This window comes from Bombus pyrosoma, linkage group LG14, assembly GCF_014825855.1.
Source record: "Bombus pyrosoma isolate SC7728 linkage group LG14, ASM1482585v1, whole genome shotgun sequence".
Classification (NCBI taxonomy): Eukaryota; Metazoa; Arthropoda; class Insecta; order Hymenoptera; family Apidae; genus Bombus; species Bombus pyrosoma.
In genome coordinates this window covers 2,291,152-2,305,366 of record NC_057783.1, presented here as the reverse complement: position 1 = coordinate 2,305,366, position 14,215 = coordinate 2,291,152, and the positions used below count along the sequence as shown (strand labels likewise).

General features: G+C 41.4%; 1 protein-coding gene and 1 long non-coding RNA gene across 8 annotated transcripts in view; one reads left to right on the top strand and one right to left on the bottom strand.

Moving 5' to 3' along the window:
* The window catches only part of LOC122574945 (zinc finger protein 628-like), a 39,580-nt gene extending 38,657 nt beyond the window's left edge, over nucleotides 1-923 (bottom strand). The window contains exon 1 of the mRNA XM_043743219.1: nucleotides 248-923. Within this exon, the coding sequence (XP_043599154.1) occupies nucleotides 248-254 (7 nt within the window). The 5' untranslated portion in view covers nucleotides 255-923. The remainder of the gene's footprint in view (nucleotides 1-247) is intronic.
* An 827-nt stretch (nucleotides 924-1,750) lies between these two features.
* LOC122574948 lies at nucleotides 1,751-9,533 on the top strand. Of its 7 annotated transcripts, XR_006319250.1 has the most exons (6): nucleotides 1,751-2,599; nucleotides 2,706-2,792; nucleotides 2,907-3,017; nucleotides 3,120-3,214; nucleotides 3,292-5,813; nucleotides 6,159-9,533. It is a non-coding gene; the product is annotated as an uncharacterized LOC122574948 (long non-coding RNA). The 7 variants fall into 7 exon arrangements; XR_006319251.1 differs by having other exon boundaries at nucleotides 3,120-5,813; XR_006319245.1 differs by having other exon boundaries at nucleotides 1,753-2,599; nucleotides 2,907-3,214.
* Nucleotides 9,534-14,215: the final 4,682 nt, after the last annotated feature.

The window sequence follows — 14,215 nt, the reverse complement described above, 5'->3', positions numbered from 1 at the left end:
TTAATATCATAATTTTCCCATAAATTTCCATCGCAATACGTCAAAAATAACGCAAGGTCGATGGTATATTAATGGTAAATTCAACCGGAGGCGAGATTCGTTTTCTTAAGCACCGTATCATCTCCTCGTGAAACTTGTCTCTCTGCTACCAGGACGCTTCGCGCCAATCGATCGATTCCATTCGCGCGAATCACGGCGAGAGAAAAGAGCAACGAGAGGAAAGCGAAGAGATGCGGAAGAAACTTACCGCACATTGCGTCCAATTGGTCGATCGATTGGTCCCCTAAGTCTCGCGACTGTTCATGGAGGCGAGCAGCGAATCGTAGTCTCTTTTTATTGGCACTAGATCCAGGAACGCACAAACGACGTACACAATCGGTATCAACCCCACAGACAGTCCCGACGCACGTACAGTTTTTCCATTCACTGGTCTGCTCTCTGGCGATCCTCCACGTGGTTCGCCAAGGTCGCGGTCTGGTACCCGGTTCGCGCGTCCAAGGCGGTTCAGTTCGATGCTTGGAATCGATTATTACGGATGCGAGACGAGTAACACTTCTCTAAGAAACGTATTTTCAACACTCTTTCCAGCCGGATGATTTTTCTATCACAGGGAAGTAACGTTGTACGCAGTTGGTAACGGAATAATTTTCGTCCAATCGTCAGAGACGGTCGATGAAACGAGCGAGCGAGTAGACGGAATCGGACGATCCGTGGAGCAAAGAAGAGTTGCACAGGTAACCCGACAGCTGTCCGTTGGTTGATGTTCCGGAAGATGCTCTCGGAGCGTCCTGACTAACAGCAGGACCCTGACTGACCCCGGTCTGACCGACGAGGGTACACGCACGGTCTCGCGTGGAGCGCGCGTCGCAGTCTGCCCGTGGCTCGGCTGCTTACCTGCTCGGCTTTTCTCTCTTCTCACCTGCGCTTCTCTGCTACCTGGAGGCCACGCCTACCGAGTTCGCATGCGGCTAAGTTTAACCCATGGGAAGTAGCGCGCTGGTGGGGTGCGCGTTGCTTCATCCCCTCTTTGACAAGGATAGTCGGACAGCAGAGAATCTTCCTTCCTCTTTCCGGCGGACGGATGCACGCGAGCGCGTTTCGGAAGCCGCTTGCACAGACGTTAACCGTTGCATCGAATTCTCCAATCTCGGGACGCTGGCGTTATCGTATCGATTTCTCGCGTTAAAATTGAATATATTTGAAATCGGAAGTCGTTTTGGGCAAAGTTGCTTGATCGTTGAAACACATCTACGTTGTTTCTATCGAATTTTTTCTTACATCTCAATATCAATGCATACGCATATGCGTTCGTGAAAATGATGGATATCTTGCTAATTTCGAACGAGAACATTAAAGGGTTAAATAGCGATCGCGTCGAATCGTACACCTGACCTTGATTGAAATTGGTTGAAAATGAGCGCTGCAAGTTGAAAGAACTGTTTTTCCATCGATTTTAGATAGAGACTATTTACTATAATTTTAACCATTGAATTAATACGTATTTCTTTGAATATCAAATACGTTCACCGGGTACTTAACTTACATAACCTACACACTGGAACGTAACTTTGAAATTCATTGATTTCCTATCTTACTTTTGCTAAAGAATTATCATACGCAGACTGCAATTTAATTCATCTTAAATCTCTATCAACATATACCTAACCCTACCTTACCTAACAGAAATCGCGATAGCCCAACCGAAAAACGCAATATTCTCAGTTTACAAAAAAAAAAAAAGAAAAAAAGGATTCTAACCTCAGCTCAAATATTCAAATTATATCATAATTATAATTTGAATATTCATAACACATAGAGATACTAAATGGATACTAAACAGCTGCTAAACGTAGAAGCGATAGACCGATGAATCAGAACACACAGATCGGAACCTCGGGAAGAAATTACGCGCGAAATTTCGAATCTCGATTAACCGTAAATAATCGTAAATAGAACAACTCGAACGTACGAATGTACGGAAAATGGCGTATCGTAAGAGCGGGATAGGAGAGGAAATTGTCTGTGTACGGATTAGTTGATCTTACGCATCTGTGAGAGAGCAGCGAGACCGGGACGATTCTGTGAGACCAATAGGCAGCCGAGACGGCGGAGCGAGAGCGATGCGCGCGCATACTAGCGCCGCGGCGTAGATTTGATTCGGCGCGGGTCGCGCGAAGAAGGAGAGCCGCCAGTGCGTCTGCGCCGACCGAACACGTTCTATTGGGCCGCCTTCCTAGAACCGGGTCCACCTTCGATAATCGCGCGCGACGTTCTAGTCGAATTTGGATTAGGCAGCCACCAATCCGTGACCTTGACGTCTTCCATCGGCACCGCAACGGTGAATGTTATCGAGAGAACGTATCCGAAAGTGGAATCGAACGCCTCGTTGTTGTCGTCGTCGTCGTCGTGGCACTACAATCGACTTCCAGTCGATGTAGGTCAGGACCACGCTATTGCTGCGATCTCCCGCGTTCTCAGAAACGAAAATTATTCACTTCCGCGAGTCGAGCCTTTACCTTTTTCTTTCTCTTTTTTTAAATCAAGGGTTTCCAAGGAGCGGCGGTACACGCGACAAACTCTTTGATTCGGGAACGCAATGGTAAAGATCATTTTTGATAGAAATATTCGACGCTTTTAAATATTACGAGATTATTTGTAATCTTAGGTATTATAGATTAGGTATTATACGTAAAGTATTCTTACAGGTATCGTATCCGAGAATATTGAGACGTAAGGACGGTACGATAAGATACTGTCTACTTCTACTACTACTACTACTACTACTATTATATGTAAGTATTCACAAGTTCACCAACTTTTTAATGCGTTTAAATCGTTTTTGAAATGAATCGATAAAAATCTAGTTAATCGTAACATTGAAATTACATTGTTAAATAATTTTCTAGATAACGTCCGGTTTAAAAATATCTGTGTAGAAGAACGGATTAAAAAGTGAAATCCTGTATATCGACTATTTTATATTTAAATTACCTTGGACCGGTGATAAATAATTCGACGTAAGCAATAAATTTCCCACGAGGCTAATGTAATTAATGTTATTAGTACTAATTATATATTTCATGTGTAAATATCTTTGACATGGACACTCGATAATGTAGAAACGAAAGTATCGAACTGGTATGAAAACGATGGGAAAACTAAGATGGGAGAACGGAATTTCCTATAAATCGGTATATGCCACTTGGCGTTAAAGGTTTTATTAATTTTTTAAATAATAGCACGTTACAAACTGTCATTTCGCGAATATACCAAACTACTCGTTTATCGCAGGCAACTCTTTCTCCAAAAATGGCCAAGAATTGAAAAACTCACGCGGTCAGTTTAATTTCGTGTGAATTACACTTGACCACCAGTTCGGAATCATTAATTCCTACCTTGTCAGTCACGACGAATACTTGTTTCCAGGCAATTAAACTACTTTCTCGCTTGTCACAAAATATCGATCGCAATCTTCGCAAATGTATAATGTACATCTACTATTACATATGTAAACTGTTTTTGCCAGTATAATAAATATCTTATTTCAAGCAGGAAATCAAGATGCAAGGGTAATATCCGACGATTAAAATTATTCCTCTACCCAAATTCTCTAAATAACAAACAGTTTTTACAAGTTACGGAACTCCGCTTACCGCTATATTTTTATTGAAATGCAAAATTGTATTCCAACAGATCGTAGATTCAATCGGTCGATTGAATTCGCTTGTCCGAACTTGAACTCTAACAGTAACCAATCTGGACGAAAGATCATAAATAACGAGGAGAATCCGCGAACCGAATAAACTTTTATTTCCTCGTGAACCATTATCTTGAAATACGAAAAGACGTTAAACAGGACATTCCGACCTATCAACCAGGTCATCTCGGAAACCTCGATAATCAGGTAGTCGAGCTAAATCAGTCGATTTCCAATTTACTCCACGTGAATTGTATCTCTTACGCGTGCATATATCCCAAGGAGAAAAAGTTATTATAACAATTTCATGGCAGAACGAGCGAAGAATTGGCTCGTCCTTCTCTACAGTAATTAATTTCAACGGATAATCCAAGGGAGTGAAAATAAGGAGGAGCAAGCATGATTCATTGGCAGCGAAGGCCTTAAACATCCCCTATTTCCATATCCTTACAATTTGATTCCTTCACAGTCCTGCACCAGGCCATGGATATCCCAAGATCCCGATGACCCATTAAAACGCAACTTTAGCGTAGCACACTTTCACGACAAAACGAGGCGATTCCTACGGCGTCGAAATAGAAGGGGACAAAAGGTAGACAAAAGAAAAATTTCCAACCGAGAGTACAATGCTGACAGATGGAAAAGAGAAGGAAAGAGCCTGGCCACGGTGTATTATCGGAAACGGAGTGCTTTCGTGGCGAGGAGTGCGTGGCGAAGAATGTATTGAAAGCAGGTCCCGATGTCCTTAACCCACTCGTGGTCTCGCGTCCCGCGATAACGAGCTACCTGGCAACTTCGGATAAGTGAAACTTGCATAATTGGCTACCGTAGGAGGGACGAAGAAAGAACTCGACCAGCAGGTAACTGCACCTGCGATGTCTCCAAGGTGCGCGCGTGCGCCCGGCCGGCTTGCCGGAGGAACGTGTGCTTCTACAACGAGACCACCGCATCCGGATGAACGATCAAAGGAGCCTCGAACGTTCAACGTTTCGAAGAACCCACCGAATCACGCTCATCAACGGAAGCACGATTGATCGTGCGTATTCGAATTGTTGCTTCTTAGTCGATTGTTTCATATACGCTCGTACGTATATGTGGCTTACGCGAATGTATTGAAAATCACAGGAAATTTGTAGCACGCCCTTATCGTATGCGTTGTATGGAATATTTGGGAATTTCATCAGCACTACGAGAGGGCACGACTGTCATGATTATACTGCGAAACATTACGCTGTTTTGTATTAATTCGATTGTAAAAGTTACCGTATATTATAACAAGTAGGAGTCTACTTTGGATGTTTTATACAGTTTTGTGTGTTACGTATACGCGTTGTGTTGGTTTCTGCGTTTTTTAATTTTGCACAAATGCAAACAGAAACGCGCGGACGTTCGCAGTCTCGTCATAATTACGATGATGAGCGAAAATAAGTTTCAATTTGCTATACTCTGTGTGTGTCTACTAGTCGCTTTCCATCGTATCGGTTACGGTAGCTGCTATTGTCGAGTAGAATTCTATTTTGCAAAATTATTTTGCTTCTCCCTTAAGCTTTCTTTTGTCCGTTAATACGATCGGAAGCTAATCAACGTAGATAAAAACACAGTGGGATCTCGTAACAGCGTCAATGAAATTTCAAAATACTTTGCATAACACACGCGATCTATTCGTAAAATAGAGCACAAGTGACGTGAATTCGTAAGTGACCACAAATTAATTCCATTAATTATTCCTGCCAATTAGTTCCATTAATTTGGTAATTCTCGATCGTTCGGATATTACGAATCTAAAAAGACAGAGTAGCTGGGTGAATAAAAATTACGCGATTGAAAATTTGGCAAACGGTGTTAGCTTTTGATACGTTGGAATCGTACGAAGCAAAGACGAAGGAAGAGAAAACAGGGTTTCTCGAAAGGAACGAGGTACATATTCCTGTCGCGTTGATTCTTCCAACCTGCAGCTTGACAGTTTTGGCACGTTGCGTGCTTACACGCGAAAACGTATGAATGGATGTCCCACGATCCGACCGCAAACCTTCCTGCCATTTGGAGAGGATGCGTGAAATCTTTCTCGTCGAACGACTCACTCCAGCCTGAGACCGAAAGGATGCATCTTTCAAAGGTATAATATATCTTTCGAGTATAATATAGTTACTGGTATGATCTTCGGTTTTTATATGCCATTGAAGTCGTATTTCTTCGAAATAAACTTCGTCGTCCGTAACGAAAGCTTCGTGTAAACGATACACGTAAATCTAAATTTGTCAGTTAATTGGACTCTTTAACGTTAACTTGACTTTACCGATATAAAATTGTTCTTCCTTTCTTTCGGATATAACGTAAGATTTTAGGTATGTGATTTTTCTAAGTCGAACGGAAGAAGATTAATTCGTTTAAGATGGAAACGTTGTTGAATTTAAATGTAGCAGAAAGCGAATGGTAAACGTCGAATCTTTTTTTTTTTCAGAGAAATTATATCGTATAACCGTTTGAAAAGAAGGCGAGATAACGCACGATTGCAAAAGCGCAGCACCGGCTTAGGAAGAAGAAAAATTGCGGTATCGATCGGAGAAGCGATATTTTGGGAATACAAATTTCAACAGATTCTCAAGCAATATTTTACTCGCATATAAACGAAGGAAAAATATACGTGGAAGCGTGTGGATCGAGCCGCGTATATTACATTTAACAGCACGGCGACGACGACGTCGAGGATGCGAAAGGACAAAAAAAAAAAAAAAAGAAAGGGAGAAAAAAAGAAAAACATCGCGAAGAACGAGAACGTACAAGCTGTTTCGTTTCAGGCAATAGTTATTAATCAATCGTTATTTCGAACGGTACACCATCGAGATTTGTCCCGGGCGAAAGCTTTTTAATCTCCCGTCGAGATCCCGTGGATCGTTACGAAACGGTGCTTAAAATGCAGGTGCAAGGGAGAATACCTAATAGCGGGCGCAGCTTGAGGGGTGAGGTGCAGCAGTAAAAGGAATAATTAACGAGTACCAGCAATTATCATGGAACAGCTTGCGCCCGCAACGTTAACCACGCTCCTCAAGTTTTATCATTCGCTTAATTGTTAAATATGGTCGTTTTTATCGGTGATAAAGACAAGACGATTTCATTAGTGGTCGCATAGAATATTATTTACAGGGATCGTGTGACAATTCGTGTCTTCAGAATTTCACAAAGTTTAATGGAATATCCTTTCTGGATAAGTATTAGTCAGTAATTATACACTGGCTACCGCAAGTATTATAGGGCACTGGATCGGTGCGATCGTTGTAAAATTCTAACAAATCTTTTGTATTTTACGTTATAAAGTATTTTACATTATAAAGCACGCGCGAACGAACCGACGGATTTGTAACGAAAGAGTTAAAACATGAAAACAGTGGAAAGCATTCAAGTTGATATCGCAAAGTGAACAATTGGTAGTGTACATCTTTGCTTAAAATTTAGCTTGTAAAAGATCAAACAGCATCGAAAAATACACCATCAAATACACCGCGTGTATGTACTCATTTTTTAAATTGTTTATTTAAAACCACAATTGGTAGCGTACATCTTTGCTTAAAACTCAGCTTGTAAAAGATCAAATAGCATCAAATCGTGTCCTCTATCTGCGTATACGTACGCAGTTTTTAAATTGTTTATTTAAAACCACAATTGGTAGCGTACATCTTTGCTTAAAACTCAGCTTGTAAAAGATCAAATAGCATCAAATTGTGTCCTCTATCTGCGTATACGTACGCAGATTTTAAATTGTTTATTTAAAACCACAATTGGTAGCGTACATCTTTGCTTAAAACTCAGCTTGTAAAAGATCAAATAGCATCAAATTGTGTCCTCTATCTGCGTATACGTACGCAGTTTTTAAATTGTTTATTTAAAACCACAATTGGTAGTGTACATCTTTGTTTAAAACTCAGCTTGTAAAAGATCAAATAGCATCAAATTGTGTCCTCTATCTGCGTGTACGTACGAATTTTTAAAACTATTTATTTAAAATTATATATCACGATAAATGTATGGATATGATGATGAAAGATAACCACAATGTAGAAATGAGCATATAAAGTACGCTATAAATAAAATGTCGTTTCTTATTAATGGGCTGCGCAAGTTTATGAAACTTACATTTTGATCTGCGTGTATAACACGACAGAGAAGAGGCATAAAAATTCATCGGTTTCGAAAGGAACGGAACCGTCTCAAATCCAATAACACTTCCGTTCCGGGTCTGAACCGAACAGTGAATGGTAGAAAAAGTAGGTGTTCGAAAGGCAATTAATGAGCGAGCGTAATTATTGGCGGATGGACAGATTGGGGCTGACATGGTGGTTCGCGTGCAACGATCGCTTCCCGTTTCCCTGTGGCGTTACACGGAAATCATTCGAGACTTACAACCACTCGTTCCTACACTTGTCACACGTAATTCTGCAATTTTGACTGGTCACGCATACAAACACCGCGTCATATTTTTTCTTGCCCAGTTTCGACCACGTTGCAAACTTCGTGTGTTTTACTTTTTAAAAAATTGTATCGATTTCTTTCGTGTAATTATATCGCTGGAAAAACGTGAACATGTAGCTGCGTTTATGAAAGGCGAGGACCAAGTAAAATTCATTGCCAACGATAAGATGGTCTTTTTTACAAAATATCTAAACGCGCTCAAAGCAAGTACAACGTGAAACTTAAAAAAAGCAGGAAATTTAATTTAACTCTGGTATTTCGGTTTACCAAAAATTCCCTCTCGCGTTACAGATCCTTATGGCCCTAGGATGACTCAGACAAAATTTCGATCTAAGCTTATGTTAGCTTGTCCGAAAAGTTTCTTTCGTTTCATAAGTGAAATATAGTAGATGCACGACGTTTTCCTTTACTTACTTACTTCCTTATAAAATGAAAGGAACATTTCGGACAACCCAATAGATTACAGCTAGACTCTTCTACACGAGTAAACGACAGCTTGCCCTCAAGCAACAACGACACGCGTCACTTTCCAACAAAATTATGTAACTAATAATATTCATGGCATCTGCTCACCTCGTAACCTCATAAACCAATTAACGGTTAAATCAATGCGCAATTAACTAATCTCAGAAGCTACCGTAATTCAAGAAAAAGAAGACTACAGATAAGAAAGGTGCAAGAGCAATGGTGTTGCCGACATTGTGGCGTGTTTCGATCGAGCAGGCGATAGGATTCCGGTGAATTAATCGGTAAGAATCTATCAAGAATGCAGAAGTCACGAAGGGTGAAGAAGGCGCGTGCACGAAGGATGCAAGGCGAGGATGCACCGAGCGGAACGTGCACCCGACGCGGAGGAGCCGGCTAGCACCCGATGCTTCCCTTTCCCTTGTTCGCCGAGCGGATCCTCCATTGGCGTATCACCTGCCTTTCCGTTCCTTCGCGATTACCGGATTTTGATTCGAGCGCCAGATGTCGGGGCTCGCGTTCCAGGGACTCTATCAAATCCGAAATCGTCCATTCCAACGAACCGTTATTGCTGTTACGAGCCTATCTGGCTGATGTTAAGCGACGCCATCAGGATCATATCGTCGATCGTATTTACATACGAGTTTCGATCGTTTCGTTTTTTTACCGTCCTCTTTTTACGTTGATTTACTAGTTGATTTGCTTCAGAGAATTTTGTATAATGTTATGATGTTCTTAGTACATATTCGAGTATCGAGCGAATTAAGTTTGCACGTAGTACGTTTACTAAATTAAGCGATATGTAGTATTGTAATTATACATAAAGAGTATTTGATTATACATAGATATACATAACACGTTTGGAACAATAGATACAAAAAATGTATGTAATCTGCAATTTCTATTATCAATCGTTTTACTTCATCTCAGCTTCTCCTACTTTGAGATTTAATCCGCGGTGTAAGACGTTGTACGTTTACAAGTTAAACTTCGTTTGTACCATACACGCGTAATTTATAGCATACCATCGAAGGAAAGATTATACACCAGCAGTAAAAGCAATGTATATCGTCCCGTACGATTTTCTTATCGATCGTTGCTTTCGATCGAGCAAGATTTCTCCCATTACATGCGCTGGCCACAAAAAAATATCGGAAGCAACTTACGTGGTACTAAAGCAAACCAAAATTGCTAGTACGATGCTAATATTATATTCTAATATATATATTCAGAACGTGTGCTTAATCCACGTTGCAAAGAAGAAACCAAGAAGAACGGAATCTAATTTAAGTAATTGACGAATCGATCAAGTTTCAAAGGGAAACTGGACAAAAAGGAAGATGTATGGCTACACCTGAACACATCTTCCTCGACGATGGAAGAAAATGGCGCGAGCTACGCCAATGACAGACAGCACGTGACTACAGGGCACGCGCCGGCACGCGCCACATTTCTCACAGAAAGCACGCGTCTTTCTTTCCCTCTCTCTTTCTCTCTCTGCTACCCCCTCCACCGACTCTCCTCATCCCACGTTTCCTTACTCTCTTTCACGCTGTATCCCCCTTTTCTCTCTGTGTTCTCATCCTGCGCTTCTCTTTATCCGTGTTCATCTTCCACCGTTTCGTTTTTCTCCAGCCGAAATTTTCAATTTCTCTCCCCCGTCTGCCGTTCCTGCCATTTCCACGTTAGTATTATTCGCGATCTTTATCTCACAAATGATCTTTCCATCGATCTTGAATTTCTGCCTCTCGATGATAAATGTTGGTCGTTGCTGATCGTGGAACGGTGAAAATGCAAAGGATCGAAGAAGAAGATGTGCAGAGGGCTCGCGACGTTGTCGATGGCACTATAGAGGTGTGGAGCTTTTCTGTGTATTTGTCGGTTTTCCTTCGTCGTGAACCTCCCTTCCTGGTGATCCTGGTGACTGAGATACGGCTACTTGCGAAGCAAGTGGTTTCCTTTTCATTGTACTGCGAGCGTGTATAATAAGAATTTAAAGTTTGAATTTATCACGAGAGGACTGCGTATAATTCTGTTCCTTGGTACCAAAGTATTCGGAGAAGCAGCAGTTGCCACAGTATTATCCTGAATTTCAAGTGTACACTAACGTTAACAATGTGCATTCCTAAAGAGATATTAATTGTTATGCGAAACGAAGGTTATCAATTGTTAAAAACTTAGGATTGTCCCTATGTAAAATTAATTAGATGTATGAACGAAAAAGGCTATTAACAAGTACGAAACTAATGGACATTTATTCGTAATCTATCGAAGCAAACGTTTATTACATATTACCCTTCATCCAGATCATTTTATATTGTCCTTACACGTATTTCGACTTCTTTTTCTCCAATACTTTTTCAAAATCGATCAAAGAGACGTTTACCTTGTGCAGCTTCATGTACTTTAACATTGACTGACTAATAAGGGAAGAATAAGGATTTAATAACGGAATAAAAAAAAAAAAAGAAAGAGCAAGACAAAGAACAAGACAAATGTACCATCAAAATCGCAAAACGTAAAGCAGAAACACGCGCCAGTGCTGTTTCCACGCTGAAAATATCTCGCAAGTAGACCTCTCATTAATCACTTAAGGCCTAAGTAACCAAACGTCCGATTGATAAACCATCGGACACGAGCCGATGAAACTCTTTTTATCGACCTTCGTCAATTTTACGACTGTTCGGCGGTTAGCGTGCGTGCAGTGTGGAATAAAGTGAGTCGTCAAAAATGGCGAAATCTCGATACGATCTCTGGAAAAAGGGACGAGGAAGTAAAACGATGGATGGAAAGAATGCGGCAGAGGAAGAGAAGGGGAAGGGGCGAGAGATTCATCGACGATGATTCGTCACTGTAACGGGGTGTCGGGTCTGTATGGGCAAAAAGGAACATCTCGAGACTGCTTGGCCGAGGCCAGCATTTTTCAAGGTTCGAGGGCCGGATAGTTACCGGGCGCAGGAAGCATCCGAAAATCCTTGCCTCGCGCAGCCTCGAGAGACGCGGCATGCATTATTCAGGAGGCTGTGCGCGTGTTGCTCGTCCGCCGTGTTTACGTATGTAGTACCTATGTACATACGGCGCGCGTGTGCGCGTTGACGTCACTACGCTCGCCGTGGCGAGGAAGATACGAGGCACGCGTCCCTCCACGCGCGCCGCGGACGGACACCAGACACCGGGCAGCTGCACCGTGGCGACCGTGCAACCACACGCGCTATACACCCGCGCGTTCACATACCTCGTGTAGATGTACCGTGGACGCCAACGCATCGATTCACCGACGCCTACCGGTTAGCGACGCCACTTTTTAACCCTAACTTCTCCACCCTAACGGCGAATTTTTCGTTCGTCGATGGTTAAATCGGTAGTTTCTAGGGATATGACTATGGCAATGTCTTTTAAAACTAGTATCACTTTCTTGCCAAATACGCTTGCCATTCGTATTCCGATTCTTTCGAACAAAATATTCATCACGGTAGTGGTATCGCAGAACCGCGTTTAAGGGGGTGTCCTGAATTAGAATAAACTTTTCTTCCGACGTTGTTTAGTTCACCCAGAAGAAAAATATATAATAATTTACTCCTTTCTTGGTTTTTTGTTTCCGTCAAGAATTACGAGATGGATCTTTCCCGCCGATTGAAGACTGCAGACGCCCATGAAACGGGCTTAGAAATCTGGTATAATTCTCTTTTTACTTTAAAAAAATTTTTTTGTATTCGTTAAATATATATAAAAGCATAGCTCAAAGTTCAATAGCTTCATTCCTTTCTTTCCCTTCTAAAAAAAAAATCACAAAAGAGCGCTGTTTTAGAACCCCCTTAATTTGTAGCAGCACATGAGCTAGACGACAATTCGGATCACGTTGTTTTGCCTCGGAGTATCAATATCGTTAGGATACACATAGTGCGATAATAAATAAACTGCGGGCAAAACAACGTCGCCGCTACGTGTAATCGTCGAACGAAGACGAATTTGAATTTTCCGGTACTCCCTCGACCAGTATAAATGGACGACCATGTTCTGCGGAAGTCAGTCAGTCGTACGAATCAATATCAGTTTTTCAGTGTCAGCGAGTGTTTTAGCGAACATTCTCTGTATCTATTTATTATTTTAAATGCACTTGACGGTTTTAACATAGAGATATCTCGTCATTGAAACCATACGACCAACCATCCTCTACAAATTGAATCAGGAGACGTGGGATCTTGATAGAAGTTACTTCTATAAAATCGTTTAATTTTAATTCGACGATAAGTCAGGGCATACGTCGCTTTTAGCTTCTAAGTAGTAAAATCCATTATCGTTTAAAAAGTCAAGACACTTGTTCTTTCAATGGGTAGATGTTAATAAGAAGAAACGAAGTAACACACCAGCGGATCGTTGGACGCAGCTCATGTTGTATTTGCGTATTATACTACCGCTGGGTTAAACAATCTATGAGCGTTAACTCTTCTAATGAGCTTGATCTTCCAGCAATTTTCAATGTTTCAATTGTATCACGCTACGTTTGGTATTTAAAGCGAACGAAAAATCGGAAACTCGCTATGTAACTCTGATAAAAGTCTAACAGATGATAGTCGAACATAACCGTACCACGTATTTACCAATGAAACAACCACGCAAAAGTAGCAATTCTCGTCAATCATACTCTACAGAAATGATGATCGATACATCTGACTTTCTATGATTCGAAGTGTACTAATCGCAATCGTTACAACGAGCCTGAACAATCCATAGAATCTACCGTCTAAGAATTTGACCAGAGTCTGGAAGTGGGCTGGAAATCGTGGTATTTCGAGTGGAAAGCACTTAGCTCGACGACAGCAGCTGGTTCGAGCCAGTGTCACGGCACGGACACCTAGTTCATCGGCGCGAGGCGAGGGGCCGGTGAGCGTGTGTGGTGCACGTTCATCCCCTGCAGGGTGATTAAATGAAGCACCACGATTCACAAAGGGAACCAACCGTAAAACACTGTTGCGCCCTCATCGTGCCGCACACGCACAACTCCCGAAACTTTAACCGACCACGGCTAAGACGATCAAAGTGGCCTGCAACTTTGTGTTTTCAGGGGATTCCGCCGATACGATTCGGGATTATTATGTATCTGCTTACAAAATTTCGTGGCTATTCGAAGATTACTGGAGAATTTCGAGGAGAAGAGGGTGAGTGGTGGTATCGGCATATGGTTAGAGGAATTTTTTACAGTTGCAGAAGTCGCTGTTACTAAACAAGAACTTGCGAGTTTCGAAAATTTATAGTCGACATAACGCGACGATAATGGGACAAACTTTAAAGGGTTCTATGAGAAGACTCGTAAGATGTACCTTGTTATTGTGTACTTATACTTTAAAAACGAAAGGTACTTGTACACTTAGAGATGATTATAGTTGTGCATTATTTTCAAGAAGAGATTTTGTCTGATCAGAATGATCGCTGGCTTTGCATTAGTCCCATTGATCGAGACAAGCTTTCCACGAGCAAATTCGCTACATTTGTACACGTTACGCTTCGCCACGTAAATTTTAATTAATCAGTCGGAATATAATCGAAATTTTAAAAACTATACTTATATGACATCTATCTCTTTTT